General features: G+C 36.9%; 1 protein-coding gene across 3 annotated transcripts in view; it reads left to right on the top strand.

Moving 5' to 3' along the window:
• The first annotated feature begins 5,516 nt into the window (after window positions 1-5,516).
• CWC22 (CWC22 spliceosome associated protein homolog) overlaps window positions 5,517-16,455 on the top strand; it is a 31,897-nt gene continuing 20,958 nt past the window's right edge. For 2 of the 3 annotated variants that reach the window (XM_062578385.1, XM_062578387.1), the window contains exons 1-6: window positions 5,517-5,550; window positions 7,407-7,519; window positions 9,708-9,775; window positions 10,597-10,716; window positions 10,817-11,074; window positions 11,601-11,729. In XM_062578385.1, coding sequence (XP_062434369.1) covers window positions 7,493-7,519; window positions 9,708-9,775; window positions 10,597-10,716; window positions 10,817-11,074; window positions 11,601-11,729 — 602 coding nt within the window. In that variant the 5' untranslated portion in view covers window positions 5,517-5,550; window positions 7,407-7,492. Of the gene's footprint in view, window positions 5,551-5,956; window positions 5,980-7,406; window positions 7,520-9,707; window positions 9,776-10,596; window positions 10,717-10,816; window positions 11,075-11,600; window positions 11,730-16,455 lie in introns of those variants that run through there. The other variant, XM_062578386.1, reaches the window with a different exon arrangement.

Genomic DNA, 16,455 nt, shown 5'->3' with positions numbered 1-16,455 from the left:
CATTTATGAAATCCTACCAATATTCCCCACTGTATTTGTTCTAGTAAGTTAGACTGAATGCAGAGTTCAGACAAAATGTTTATGTGCTTAAAAGTTGGAAAAAACAGCTTTGTGAATTTTCATCCATTATTCACCAGCTATAATAATGTATTTCTGTCATAGTGTAAACTTTTCTCTCAATCAGATTACACATAACGAACATGGAATGCATTTCATTTCTGTATTTTAAATCTTCTTGAATCATTTTGAGTGCATATAACCTTGCGTGATCACAAACTAACTGAAATGCTTTTTTTCTTTGACTCCAAAGAATTAAAAAGACATATTCCTCCATTTTGTGGATTCTAGTTTCATGTTGATCCAGCTCATGTTTATTAGAAAATCCTGGTTAATGTAATAAAAAAGTGGGCAAACTGACACTGATAGTAAGCTGTTGGGACTGTGTGGTTAACATGTGGGTTTTTTCTCTGTCACTTTATACTTACTGTTGCAGACAGATCCTTATTCTTGTGGTTGAAAGTTATATCCTCTCCGTTCTCCCTACAAGACTTATAAAGGCAGAAACATCTTATTAACATTTGGGTGTGGGTTTTGCTTTATTTTTATTTTTTTTTTCTTTTTTTTTTTCTTTTTGGAGGAGGGGCTCTCTCCATATCCTGAAATGAAACTGAATTATGAATCAGATTTTTGAAAAGCTCCTCAGTTAGGGGCAAAAGATTTAAAAATCCAGCTTAATATGTACATCACTCCTATACTATGGATGGGTTTCTTGACTCTGAAATGATACCTAACAATTCATTATCCCAAAGCTTAAATTTTGCAATTTTATTTCTAGAGTTTTTCATAATCTTGGCAATTAATAAACAGGATTTATCAGTGCTGCATACATGACTTGGTACAGCATTTGCTACAGTTTATGCTTTCATCTAAATGTCTTGGAAACTGCCCTAGAATTGAGGCCAGTGCTTAGGCTGAGTCCCTAGGGTATCAATGCAACTTTCCTACTTCCTGCTACAATTGCAGATGTGTCAGCTAATATGTCAGCAGAGGTTATTTTAAATTGGACTTGAATAAGGACCTACATCAGTTCCGTGGGGTTCTCCCAGCAAAATAGAGTTCCCTCAGCAATACTGTGAGATAGGGTATGCTGCTGTGCCAGTTTCAGGATAATTAAATTGTATTCCGTTACCTCTAAAATCAAAATTCACATTACCTAAAAGTCAAACACATGAAAAAGGCACCTTCATTCCTGCCATCTGCCTCCCCTCTCACAATGGAATCCATTCCTGAAAAAAAACGAGCTCATATAATTTAGTGTATCTTAACAAAGCTACATTTTCCCAGTTGTATTAATAGAGAAAATTGATTCCTGTTGAAATACATTAGCGTTCAGAATGCTATATCTTTTCCAGGTTTTGCTGAGGTTATGTATTTGGCATATTATAGTAGTTGAGTTTAGTTTACTGAAGAAAATTATCATAGATTTTTGTTATTTTTATTTCAATTGTAATGTGACTTGTAGGAAGCTACAATCTTCTTCTGTTTTCACCTACAGAGAAATATATAAAAAAGTAACTTTTCTAATACATGGCTGGGAGAGGGATTCTAATGAGAGGCAGAAGCTTTTAGTTCCCTGCTGTTGTTTCAAGTTTTAGCAGTTTAGAAGTTCTTTATCATTGTTGAATAACCCTATACAAGTTAACTAAAGGTCTGCTAAAGAAGGGTGACATTTTTTCCACTTTTCAGAAGTGTGGAAAAATAATGTTATTCAAACGTAAATTGGAAAGTCAAAGCATCTTTCTCTGTCCGGACTTTATATTATGCTCTAGTAACATAAAAGAGCTGTAAAGATAGAACTATTCAGGCAGAACACCTGTTAAGAGTTCCCCACAATGATAAACTTTTTGCCTGCCCTCCTTTTTTGTCCCCAGTACAACATACAACCCCGGCATACATAGCTGGGAGAAAATGTCATACCCAGAGCAATACTGTTCCATGGCTATTGCCAGCTGAGCATGTGGTCCCCACCGCTCACAGTACGAAAACCCTAAGGATAGTTTAAGGGTCATTAAGGATGATCTGATTCCCCATCACACTCTCTACTCCATCTCTTAACATAAAGGAAGCAATCTGTTTTTTACTTAGAAAGGGGAGACAGGGAGAGGTGGGCAGCATAAAAACTAAACATAGGGTTTAAAAGAAAAACAAGTAGCTGCTCTGAGAAACAGAATGAGTTACATATTCAGACTAGTTTAGATTTCTATTATATACAGTGGCTGAAATGATCAGTACCTTTATTTACATATTCCTATTGTGCTTTGCAAATCAGGAAATAATAACTCTAGAAATGATCAGGAATTTAGATTGTAGGCTCTAAAGATAAACATGAATTTAAGTCAATCTCAGTCCTTTTTATCTTAAAAGGAGACATGGACATATTTTCAATATGGGTCTCATTACTAAGAGATGTGTATGTCCAAAAGAAAAGGAAGAGGTTTTAGGAATCCTGGGAACTGATGACTGAAGAATTAAAACAAATATTGTGGATTCCTAATGTATGCATAAACTATTATTTTATTATATACTACATGTATTCTTCCCTTTATATGTTTTTTCAGTCAATAATACCAAGCCATCTAGGTACATGCATGAAAACCAATACTTCTTCCCAAAGCCCCCAGAAGGATGATAAGGTCTTAAAGGCTTCCATCCATTTTTTTCAGAACAAAATGCTAGATCTGAATTTTAACTTGGAAATAGGTTATGGTAGCTACTAGGGCATAGCTTTAATATGAATAAATTATATATACACTAGTCAAGTGTTTCCCACATTTTTCAGTGGAATGGAGTTTCAGTCTTCAGATATGATTATATGAAATTTAGTATGATTAAAACATTTTCCCATTTTTGAATCAGAAAACATCACTTCGTATTTACTAACATATACTTCATGAGCATAAATGCTGGGGAGGACTGATTCTTCCAACTGATAATATTGCTGAGCATCTGGTTGTATGAACAATATGATGTCATCATGTCACTGGAGATCATCTGACATGACAGAACCCCCTAGTGACAGAAACCAAGCCCTGTTTAAAGTGAAACAATTATAGTAATATTTGTAAGCTATATAGTTAAGTATGTCCTTTACCCTTAGAAAACCTGCATGGCAAACATCAAAAAATTCCAAAAAATAATGAAGCAATAAGGCCCCAGAGTCATCACGTTAAGCTCATGCTATTTGCTTTATAATATCAGGCCCACAATTGTTAGAGCCCAACCCTACAAACTCTCCCATCCATAATTTACTTTAATCAAGACAACAGTCCCGTTAGATAACGAGCATGTTATAGCCTTGATCTTGCAAAGCAATTCATGGGGCATAATAAGGAGAATGAGTTTTTATCAGTAGAATTTAAAAGCATTTTGTTTTAGTGCAAATAGTCTTGTCCCAAGAAAATTCTCACAAAATAAAAACTGTATTTCCATAATGTTAGGAATGAATAAAATGTCAAGTGTAAAACATGTAAACACAATTCAGTATTTAATGCTCTCTTCCAGTGCTCTGTATGCATGTATTTAAGTAATGACAAATCTTATAGAGCATGTACAAATTAAAGTTTCTTCATTACTGAGGGTCACAAATATTCCCATCCTTTCAGTAACCATCTGTTCTTAATCAGCGCCTCAGTCCGTCAAAACCAGAAGGCTTGCATCGTTCCCACAACGAGTACCGACTTACGCAGGCATGCATCAAGCCCCAGTGGAAGAACATGACTGCTGAACAGTGGAGGTGGCAAATGAACGTTCTGAAAGGCCATTCAAAAAGCTAGCTATTCCAGCAACTGCGCGTGATTGCTGCGAACAAGAAATCGTTTTAGAAATTCCTGAGACTAAACAATTTATAGAAAGCAGCAGGAAGACACTGCAAGGTATACTTTGCAAAAAAAAAAGCACGGAGCTTCAAATTTGTTGCCTAAACCATAAACATTTCAGAATGAGTCAGGAGGAGATTTCTAGTAAATTGCTGTCAAAGGGATTTTCCTCAAAAAAGGACTAACTGAGATTTCTACTTTCTAAGAGGTGTTTTTTCTTGCAGCATTTTCTGCATTGTTGCATAAATTTCAACATTCAGTGTTTTCTTAATGAAACATCTCCGGTTTGCTTTCCTTAGCACGCCATTTCGATTTCACTGCCCATTTGGTGTTTCACGGTGTACCGAATTAGCTGGTTTTCTGCACGATTTCAGTAACGTTTCCCTGCTGTTCAGGCAATAATGCATCGCTCCATTTTTTGTCCACGCGTGCTGTTTCCCCATGCTGTTGCTGACCGCGGCGTGAGACTCGCCAGCATCAGGAAACCGAGCGGAGATTAAGCCCCCTTTTCCCCTCTGAGCCATCCTGCACGTGCAGTTACCACGACAACCAAAACGGCGCGCTTCCCCCCGCCCCAGCTGCAGCATTACGCCCACCCCATCGCCACCTTCTCCCGCCCCGGAGGAATCCCGTTTCCAGTACGAGGACACGCACTCCCGGCTCGTGCTGGCACCAGCCTCTCGCCTCCCCGACCCCACCACGCCGCTCGGTTACAGATGTCCCTGCAGAAACCATCTGGCTCTTTGCTGAGTTAATACTTGCCTGACCCTGATCCATACTGTGTCCTCTACAAGCTTATTTCCATCATCTTACAAAAGCTAAAAATGAAATGTAAGCATTTTAAGACCTTACGTAGCATTTCTCCTTTTATTTATTTATTTTTTTTTTGCCCTATGCGGTTCAGAATATGCATTTAATTACTTTTCAAAGTCCCAACAAATTCGTACCCGTAGCAAACCAATTTCCCAGTAGTGCAAATCGATGATGCCCCCATTAGCTTAAATTTTCAGAGGCCAAAAAAAGGCTCTGAAAATGGTTAGCAGCTCTCCCAATAACATTGTAGCACTGAATGTGTGTATTTACTATTACAACAATCTAAGTCCTGGACATAACTCTGGTAATGTGTAACTAGCAGCTCTTATTTAAGCAACAGGTATGTGAGCTACAGGCGCAGGTTTTATTGAAGGGATGGATGTACTAAATTCATTAAGATTTTAGGGAGATACTGCAAGACTTTGGAGAGATTCTCTTCCTCAAAAAGTACTTTTTAAACATTTATTGGACGGCAACCTTGCATATTTGATAGCAACTTTTGAGCCTCCTTAGCGTCAGCATTACAGAGAAATCCAAGCTGCGCTGAAATAAGCAATACATCTACCACAGAGATATTCACTGCATCAGCTAATTTCCTGGCTTTTTTCCTGCAATAAACTGTACTAACGTTTTTATTTTACATAAAAGACTGAAAAGGAACAAAAGCGGATGAGGATAACGCTCCTAAAACGCCCGCCGTCAGCACGGCCTGCGGCGGCGCCGCCAACATGGCCGCCGCGGCCCCGGCGGAACTACAGCTCCCGGCATGCGCTGGTGTCGCGCGCGCCGCGGCCATTACGCTTCATTGCGCTGGGCGCGCCGCCCGGAAGTGACGCCATTTCCAGGCGTGCCGCGGCGGGCGGTAGGTGCGGGGAGCGTTGCGGGGTTCGTGTCCCCCCGTGGGGCTGCGCGGCGCTGAGGCGGGGGGGGAGGCGAACCGGCCCCGCTCCCGCTCCCCGCGCCGGGGCGCGGCCCGCCGGCCAGGCCCGTCCGCGGGGCTGGGGGGTCGCGGCCTGGCGGGGCGGGCGGTGGCGCGGCCCGTGCCTGCCGGGCCCGGGCCTGGCGCTACGGGCGGCGCCGGCGGGCCGGGGCCTCCGCGTCCGCTGGCGGGGCCTGGCCGCCGGGCCGAGCGGCTGGCCGTGGCCCAGCGGCCCGGCCGCCTGCGCCGGCCCGGGCGACCCGCTGCGGGCCCGCGGCGGCGGTGCTGCTGCTGGTGAACTCCCAGCTGCCGCTTAAATATCTTCGTCTGCTTTGGCTGTGTTACGCGGGCTTCAGTGGTCTGATCTGCGGGGTGCGTGTGAGTGGGGGGGGGGGGGGGGTAGTTTAGTTTTAAGGAAGTATTCAAGCCTGCCCGTGAAGTACAGCCTAAAACGCGGTGTCGGTGTGAGAGGCGCTCGCTGCGCGCCCTGGTAGTGCCCTGGCGGGGCTGGCGAGGGGCTGCACCGCGCCCCTGTCTCTTGCTCCAGGCTTGCACTTCTGCTGCTGCTTCTTACCTGGATTTAATCCCGACTACTGCTTGCTTGCAACCGCTAGATTAAAGATTTTTCAAAATGTGTTGTTACTGGGAGTAATGCCCCTTGAAACTGGGAATTAATAAAAACAAAAATAAGGAAGTTCTTACCTAGTTAGATAATAAAAACAAGAGTAAGAAGGAACTGTCTGTGTTCGTCTTCAGGAATTTGGAAAGCAATGCGTTGCTTTTGTTAATTTCTGTCAAGTGTGATTTGAAAATCAAAATACTCTTAACTTACATCTGTAAGCTAAAGGAGTTGTTTTCAGCCTTCTGCCTGCTCTTTTTGCTCCTACTACAGATCTCGTAGCATGATAACAGTATGAATTAAAGTATTTTTTTTTTCCCCTCTTCCACTTTAGCTGATGAGACAATGAGGGAGTATCTTACAGGAGAGTACAAGTAGTGGCAAATAATAGTAGGGTCACAGTTCAGTGCGAGCAAGATTCTTATGTTTGAGCTTTTCTAGTTGAGTTTAGGTATTTTTAGTGCATTAGCACCTTTAACAGAAATAAGATGCAAACAAATATCTGCGGCCACTCAGTTGACAGTGTGGCGTATTATTTTAAATTTCCGATGGAGTAGGTAATTCACGTAGCTGAGAGATAGGCCTCTGCTCTTCCTGCTGGCTCAGCTACAGGTTAAGCTGCAAATTGCTGGGCCGTGGTAGCGTATTAAACTTCAATATCTATTCATATACCAAATAAGACTTGTGTGAGCATATTTCTGATTTTTTCCATATGCAATAACTATTGCAAGGAACAGACGTTCATTTGCTGAGCTGAGCTTTTTGTAGGAATCTTGAACACACCAGAATTCAATTTTAATTCTGGTGTTTTGGCAGTTATGCCTGATGGCAGCTCATGCCTCTCAAGACACTGATGCTTAGGTTAAATTTACGTAAACTTCAATCATCTTCTGATAGAGTAACATTTGAGTGCAAGAGAAGAGTGGAAAGAATCCTAGATTCTCTTTCATTTTAAAAATTTAAGTAGATACCTAAAATGAAGCTTTAAATTGTTTTCTTTCTAAAAATAACTGTTCTATGTTGGCAAAAGAATTATTCAAAAAGTGTATTTCATTGAAAAATCATGATTAAAAAGTCATAAGATGTTCTCCTTATTTTACTTATTAAAATATGTAGATATATAAATATGTCTTAGGTAGTGCAGCAGTAGAAGGGTTTGATTGTATTCTGTCTTTTGTAGGTGAAATGTTCTGGATACACTGAACTACACTTTGAATTTCCTCATTTCTACATATTCAGAACTTCATTTAAAAAGTAGAAGACAAAATGAAGAGCAGGGTGGCACAAATAAATGTAGGTATTGTTAAGTTCTGGAATACTACAGTTTGGAGGTTTTTTTATAGAGGGATTAGAGCATGGAAATTTATGTTGAAAGTCTTGTATTTATCTCTTAGGTTTTAATTCATCACTTTTCCTTTTCACTCGATTGGAAATTAAATTTTCTTAATACAGCTCCCCCTCTACCTACCCTCCCCCCCCCCTTGCTGTTATTTTATTGATCGGCGGTGTACTTTTAAAAGTTCTGTTGTCACACTTGGAAAACACTTAACATCTAAATATTTTACCCAATATTTGTGAGCATGTTACTGCTATGTACCTCATATAGGTAGCAATGGAATCCTTTTCAATGATGTACTTGCTCACTTATGCTGTACTTGTTCACTTATAATGTAGATTTTTGTTTAAAATAAATAAAATTTGCATGCTTCATTCATCTGCTTTAATATTTTCTTCCTCCTTCCCAAATGCTATCAGGCCTGATCTGAATTGGAATATTTCTCCCTGTGCTCTCCAGTTTGATCCACCTTGTTGTTAACACATGAAGCATCATCTTTAAGTTGATACCAAACCAGCATGATCTCTGGGGAAGGCTTATGCAGATCATAGTCTTCCTGTGTTGCCTTTTACTCTTTAATTATTTCTGTGTTTCTAGTGATAGGATTTCTAATTGACGGTGTTTCGAGTAAAACAGCCTGAATGTGAAATGAACAATATCCGTAACTGATATCAATTGGCTGTAGAAGAAAAGTTGCTGCTAAAGTCAGTGAATTACAGTTGTTAGCTAACACTCTCTGTCTTAACAATGGATGTCCTGAACATTATTTACATTTAATGACAAAACAAAATAAATGGTGAGAAGTGAATGAATGCGAAAACAGAACATGAACAAATGGAGGAGTGGGGAAAAGGAGTGTTGAAATATCAACAGTGATGTCAAAATGGAAAGATACAGAGACAGGAAGTGGCAAGAAATAGGAGTTACTGACATTGCTTTAAATGTGACAGTTATATTTCTTACTGTGAAAGGTATCTTCCTTTTAAAAGCTGTGTAATGCATTTCTGAATTGAAGGGTGATTTTTAGGAATGCAACAAGAAAAATTTAAATTCAAAGTTTTTCTTCTAGTTTAATGGTTTACAAGTGCTACATATGTCAAGTGTGCTAGATTTGAGAAGGGAGAGTAGAACAGTATTGTTCTCCTTGTTTCTGGAGTTTGGCCCTGCATAATCGTCTTCATTCTTTTGGTTCCAGCTGTTCTGACTGCTTTTTTTTTGACAGAGATGATTGAGGGATTCACTAATTTCTCTTCTTGTCTTACCAGTCATGTAGTCATGATAGTCTTCCCTAATCTGTTTGTCAAAATAAATCAGTTTAGCAAAATCATATTTTTTAAACACTTTCAGTTTATCATTTTGATGGAAATGGGCTAGGAAGAGGAATGTAGCCTGTAGCAGGATGACTCGTCACAAAGAGCCGAGGGTGCCAAGCTGTTCAACAAGCATAGCTGCTTTTTGCAAGAAGACATGAGAACCAGCTCCCAAATACAGTCATCCATTACACTGTTTTACTCCTTTGAACACATGTCCTGTTGTGTCTGTTTGGTGAAAAGCAGATGCAGACCTCGTGGGAATAAATCATCCTAAAAAAACCCAACTCTTACCATCTATTCAGTAGTAATATAGTTAACACCATGATTTTTTAATTTTTTTTTATTTAGATGCAGTATGTGCACTGTATCTTTCAGAACTTTTTTTTTTATGGACTTCTTGGAAACTTAGTGTACTATCATGCCTTGTATTATTTTGAGGAGGAAAAAAAAGTGTGCTTTTTTGTTTGTTTTCTACCTTGAGTTAATTTCAGGTCCATTTGCAACTTCCTGAGCCAGATAGAGTTTTGTGCATTTAATAACCAATGTTAGTTTTTTTCATGTTTGTCCTTTCTCTCCTTGAACTCATGTAAATTTTTAGCATCTACAACATCCTGTAATGGAGTTCAACTGCATAACTATGTATTATTTGAAGAACTATCTATCCTTGTTACAAGCCTGACTACTATTAACTTTATTTGATGACAGTTATTTCTTGTAAGGAGTGGGGAATCAAAGACATACTCAACTTCCATTTCAAAGAAATGTCTGCCCAAAATATTTATAATATAATGTTTGGCTTGAATTTCTTTCTTTCTTTCTTTTTTTTTTAAAGCATAGTTCCAGTTATGAGAGGAAAGAAAGCTACAGTTCATGCCAGAGAAGTTTGTCTCCAGAAGACAGGTAGAAATGGCTAACTTTTATGCCTTGTATACATACCTCCCGTAGTTAAAATGAAAAAAAAAATCTGCTGTAATTTTTTTTTTTTTTTTTACGTATTATCATAACTCATCATTGAAAAATAATTGTAGGTTTAATGGAATAGATTTATTTGCATGTTGTGAGAGCAGTCATTAAATAGACTTATTCTGCAAACTAAACATTTTAAAATTCTTTAGCATTTAGTTAGAATGCCGAGGGACTTAAAAATGGAAATTAAATTCCAGCTTCTTGCTTGGACCCCTGTATTGCTGATACCACAATTCTCACTTTAGAGCAAGATTATGATGCCAGCAGGAGACACAGAAATGTCATTTGAAGTGCAGTCTACCAGGACATGAGATGAACTATTGGCAATTTTGTTTTAATTTTGCATTTTGCTTGAAATGAAACTACTTGTACTAAGCGCAATATCATTTTTTTTCTAATAGCACCTATTCTGTTTAAAGCTACATAAGCAAAAGTGGATGACATGAATGCATACGTATGGTCCAAAGAATGCACAGTGCTGTGTTTGCCTTTGGTAGCTGATATTAGTACCACTTAGCATTTAATTTTGAGCTCTAGAAGGAGTTTTATTCTATGGTCGTCTCTTAATCTTGATAATTTTTCTTTTGCTGGCAATGTATTGTTATCAAGTACGCATCTTCTGTTGAATGATGAATATACTGAGACTCAGTATAGAGTGCAGAAGTGCAACTACTTGTATACGTGTAACAAATAATATGGGAAGTATTAGTATAGCTTTACTGAACCTTTTACTAAGAATTTATGTTTTGGGGTAGGGATAGGGATGCAGAGCGTGACAGGTCTCCATCTCCCAGAGAGAGAAGATACTCTGATGACAGCAGGTATGAGGAATATTCAAGAAGGGACTACTATGATGACAGAACTTCAGAAGGAAGGTGAGTATCAAGCCTTTTTTAATCACTACGATTTTTTTTCTTTCATTTTAAAGAATAAAAGATGAAAACATTTCACCAACATCTGAGTTCTTTTTTTTAGAAGGATGGAAAGAGAGCGAGATAGACACCATGAGAAATGGGGGGAAAGAGAATCTGATCGAAGGAGGCAGAGAAAATATTCATCCCCGGATCGTAGAAGTCCGGAGAGGTCGGTGCCCCAGAGCTCACTTCCTCATGATGAGCCTCCCTCAAAGAAAAAGAGAGAAGAGCTGGATCCAATCCTTACTCGCACAGGTGGAGCATATATTCCACCTGCCAAACTCAGGATGATGCAAGAACAAATCACTGATAAAAATAGGTGAGTTGAAGGTAACAAACTAGAATGTCTACTGTAAAATAAAAACCTAATGGTTTTAGGGAATGCTAGTAAAAATAGGATGCATTTTAAGGATTATGAACCATCTTTGAAGGTGTAGGTTTATCAGAAGAAAGGTAAGAGAAATGTTTCTCTGAAAACCTCCTTTCTTCTCCTGTCTCTGTAAAAATCCAAATTAGACTGGACCTACTTCTGATTTGAAATGTTATTGGAAAAGTAGGGTGCAGAGCATGAACTTTTTTTTTTGAGGGGGGGCGGATAACTTAGAAAACTGAACATATCAGGTTATAGAATGTCTGCAGAGAACTAATTTTAGTACGTCACATTGGTTTGGTGGTTCCTAGTAGCTATATATACAATTGTGAACCAGTCTTCACGTTTGTGGTGTACATTTTTTACCTTTATTTATTGCAACTTACATTCACATTTGTGTGAATTTGTGTGAATTACTTGATGCTATCTCACTCAGATTTATCTGAATTAGTGATTTTTGATATCTTTGTAATAGCTTGGCTTATCAGAGGATGAGTTGGGAAGCTTTGAAGAAGTCAATCAACGGTCTTGTCAATAAAGTGAATGTGTCTAATATAGAAAATATTATTCATGAACTTCTTCAGGAAAATATTGTTCGAGGAAGGTAAGTGTCAAAATGTTTTAAAACAACTCTTGCTTTTCTATTAATATATACTATTCATATGTGCATTAATACGTATGCTATGTGTAGTGTACTGGTACTAGTCAAATTTTAAAATTGACCTTAGTCTATCTTGTCCTATACAGAGGACTTTCTTGCTTGGAAAAAGAGAGCAAAATGGTGTTGTATACTTGAAAGAATAAAAGAGTACAATAGATGGTATATGTTTCCTTTTCATGATGATTTTGCCTATTCATTTTACTTGAATGGCTTGCAATTTACAAACATCTACAAACATTTACAAACATGTCCGTCTATGCCATCTATTTTGGATTCATGGATTTTTATCTGTGGAGCAAATAATGTTCTTTGTCAATATTTAGCAAAACGCTTTTTACTACAGCTATCTGACTGGATTGTTACTATCTTCATCTTTACCATTGTAACATGGAGAAAAAAACCTACTGTACTATCCCAGATAAGTACCGAATTATGGTGTGATGGCTTGTTTTGCTCTGATTTTTGTCTCTAGATGTTAAAATTGCTTGTTTAAAAGAACATAGATTTCTTAGATTGGCTGTCACTTAAAAAACAAAACAATACAAAACAAAAAAAAAGAACAAGAAAACACCCTGCTGGGCAAAACGACAGTCTGATTTACTGATTTTAAAAAACAAAAAGAGTTAAAATCTTGAAAGAAATTCCCAAGAATCAATTTGTAATTCCTGTACTACTTACCTTTTCATTTAAATTAAATGTTTTTTTAAAACACATTACAGAATCTGTCCAAATAATGTTTAATCCTTAGAATAGAAATGCTAGTGGAATCAAAGGGAATGAGTGGTTAATAACAGAATAGGAGATACTTCAGATTAAAGGATGATAGAAGTCTTAATGTAAGTAACCTAAAGCCAGACATGCGGTTCTAGGTGCAAACCCTGTTGAATCAACGGTGGTATTATCTGTGTGGCAAATTTTACTAAATAAAGCAAGATAGTCTCCAATAATGTGTAACCTGTTTTGATTTTGTGCACTTCAGCAATAAAGTCAGTTTAGATAGGTAATGTAACAGCTGTAAGACAGATCTTTGATGTTTTTCCTATTTTGCTGCTTCTGGAGAGTTGAGGTGACAGGGTGGGAGACATTACTGGGTAGAAACTATTTTAAGTTTAAAACAGTGAAATAGATCTCCCGGCACATTTTCTGCGCACAATGGAAAAATAGGTTGAAAGTAACATATCTGAAGGAGTGGCCTTGCTAGTATTGAATGCTTTGCTGATGTTATCATATTGGAATTAGTGAATCATGCCTAACCTAGAGGCCTGTGTAGTTAAGAGGACTCTGTTTTTACTTCTGTAAAAATAATTCCCTATGAGTAAAAAGTGTTTTTTTTTTTTTTAAAGGTAATTTAATTTAGAGAACTGCGCTGACCAAAGCTGTAATCTTTTTATACCCGTGGCTGACAAAGCTATGTCAACAAGCAGAAGCCTGTGATGTTCCTAATGCTTAATTAATGTTTTTTTTTTACTGCAGTTCTGAAGTAACACAGACTCCAGGTCTGTCTTGAAAGTTGAAATTTTTGATATTTTACAGAGTATGGATGTATGTCCTATCTAAAGTTTTTTAATGGAGCCTGGTATAGTAAAGCAAATGATGGAGCACAGAAGGCTTTCATTTTGCCCAAAAAGTGACATAAAAAGATGGTGCTCTATAAGTAGGAAGCAAATACATTATTTCTGTGGAGAATGTAGTGCATTTATGCTTCAAACACTTGTATGTTCTCTGACAACTTAGTGTCATAGATCATCCTCTCTTAAATACCTTAATTCTTAAAATAATCCGGTATGCTGGGAGAGTAGTGTTTTGTTTTTAATTTACAAATTGTTAACGAGGATCTGAAGAATACAACTGCATAATGCTATGCAAGGTAGCTGAGAGAGCTTGAAGTGTGCTAGGATATGTATCCTAACTTCAGCTAAATCACATGGTGTTACAGCATCATGATGCATCTCACAGCTGCTTAATTGACATTTTTACTTTTTCTTAACTGTAAGAAAATGAAAAAGCTGGGTTTATGGAATCTACTTCACAAAGCTTTATTCATTTATTTATTCCTCAAAATAGCATATCATATTTTAGCAGGTGGTGCACTGTATTCATTTGGCTATTTTAGTAGTCAGTTCATTCACTACTCATTTAGGAAGATGGATAGTACTTTCTCATATTGGGTAGATGTAATGGCAGAAGATGTGTATGTGTTCACATCCTATCCATATGCCTTCAGGTGTATAATCTTAATAGAAGATTAGAAGTCAAAACTTAAGCATCTGGGTTTTTGACTAGTTAATGAGATGGGTGCCTCCAGGAAAATTATTTAGAAGTTCAGAATGAGTAGCTTGGGTAGTATCTTGCCAACTCAAAATTTACTCAGTGCAGTGGGTAACTTCTTGTAGAACATGATTTGGGCCTTAGACCTGTGCAAGTCACTTGGATGTTCCTTTCTTCCACTTGTTTTTATTTCTATGGTCTACCATGAGAATTGAACATCTTTGACCAAACGGCAAATATTAGATGCTTCTGATAGTCTTTTTCTTCCTGAGGTTTCTCTGTGCTTTTTCTTCCTTATGCTGCCTTTTCAAAAGAGAGAGAACATAGTCTTTCTGAAAAGTCCATTTTGTTTTCGGTTAGAATTATCACTGCTTTTAGTGAATAGATTTAAGTTCTGTTCTTCATGAGTTATAGAAATAAAGCTCCCTTTCAGTAGGTGTAAAATCAATTTTAATCTTCTTCTGCATCTAATTTTAAATAAAATTTAAAGCATGACAATAAAATAGAAATGAAGTATTATGGAAGATTGTAATTCAGAACTGTGTGGTGATCTTTAACTAGTTTTTGAAGATGGATATAATCCACAAGTCATTACCAAAGTGCTGTTCTCAAAAATCTAGTAGAGATACCTTGCTTATATCAGAATCATTAATACATGCAAATATGAAAGAACTCTTTTTTATTTGAAAAAATAGTATGTTGATTTTCTTACAATTTTTACGAAACAGAAAAGTAACACATTTTAAGAACAAGTAGTTGTTTTACATCTAGAATTAAACATTTTAGAAATATCCAGAAAGTTGTTATGTTCCAGATTGCCACACTTTTCTGTCATGAATTAATTATACACTGTTACTTGAAGAGGAAAGTCTCCTATTTTGTTCCTTCCTTATCTCCAAGGAATGCATTATTTGAAGTTTTTAGTATTTGATGGAAAGATGAGAATCTTGCAAATATCATGAAAGTAACAAAATAAAATTAAGTAGTTACCAAAATTATTTCTGCTGGAGTCTTAAATAGTCTGTTTTAGAGCTGTTTTTTATTTGCATGCATTTCATCTTCAGATGTATTTTTTTGTGCAAGCAGTAATGCTTAGTTTACAAAGTAAGTGTGGTAGATGTTACTAGAATTCATTTGTTTGTGGAAGTTCCTTGTATATACTTTACTTCATAAGTTGTTAAATCTCTGTATGGAACTATTCAAAAAATCATAGATACAGACTAGCATCATTTCCCTTACTGTAAATCTTTGCTTCCAAGTTAATGCAAAAGTACCAAGTATAAAAATAAAAAAATATATATTTACCTATCTGTGAGGTACTGTTCTGAGTTTTCCCAGTAGGACAGTAAACAGAGTCAGATCTAGAATACTTTAGTTTGTAATCCAGAAGTAATTAGTAGTTTCAGAAAGAATTATTGTGTTTCCTTTTTATAATATGAAATGTGTTCTATCCCATTTATCAACTCCAAAATAAATAGTAATAAGCTCATTTTGCAGTTTGCATTTAGATATATGTAAGACTTCTTTTTAAGATAGATTTCAATAGATGACAGAGAAGATAGAGTTGAATGCCAGTATGCTCTGTGAAGATCCAAATTTGCAGGGCTTTCTTTTTCGTTATTTCAATGCAGTAATATAACCAAAGTCAAATTCTGTGTCCTAAAGCAACGCAAATCTAAGACAAATTCTCAAAGTTTTTTTTTTGTTTTTTTTTTTTTAACTTTAAAGTTAATATAAATGTAGTAGAGACATTTAGTATAATAAAATATCCATCAGATTTTGAGCCCTTTGTTTCTATTCATTTAGCCTTCTGGAAGTAGTCTTTTATATTCAGCTGTCAGTGCCAGAATATAATTAAGATATTGAAAATACACTGTTCATCTAAGTAAAGCATTAAAAAGCCTTACTTCACTGACTACTTTATTTTACTGAACATTTATTACTCTTAGGTAGATCTTTATTGTTACAGATATTATATGACATAAAATTTCTATTTTTTAGAAATTCATTTTACTCCTTTTGGTTATTTATTATACTGGAGTGCAATTCTGTGTTTCTTAACTAGTAGCAGAGCAGTTGGTTTTTCTGTCACAAACGGAATGTTTTTGTTTTAACTGAGAAGAAATGACAAAATCATAAATTTCTAAAGCTTTGAAGAGCTTCTTTTTGAGTTAAAAAAGAGATAATTGCAGGATTATTTCTACAAGATGAGGGCTTTCAAAATGTTTATCATTTTAAAATGTAATTCCAATAGGAACAACATTTGAAAGATAAGATATCAGTTTCAGAATTTCTGAGCCCAGACACATTTGGGCAACATCTTGCAAAACTCCATTTCTTGTGCAGTAAACTTTGTGAAAATGATTGTTGTTTGGTGTTTTTATAACTCTTCTAACTGTAT

This window comes from Rhea pennata, chromosome 6 (genome assembly GCF_028389875.1).
Source record: "Rhea pennata isolate bPtePen1 chromosome 6, bPtePen1.pri, whole genome shotgun sequence".
NCBI classification, from domain to species: Eukaryota; Metazoa; Chordata; class Aves; order Rheiformes; family Rheidae; genus Rhea; species Rhea pennata.
The sequence above is the reverse complement of the archived record's forward strand: the minus strand, read 5'-3'. Positions and strand labels throughout refer to the sequence as shown.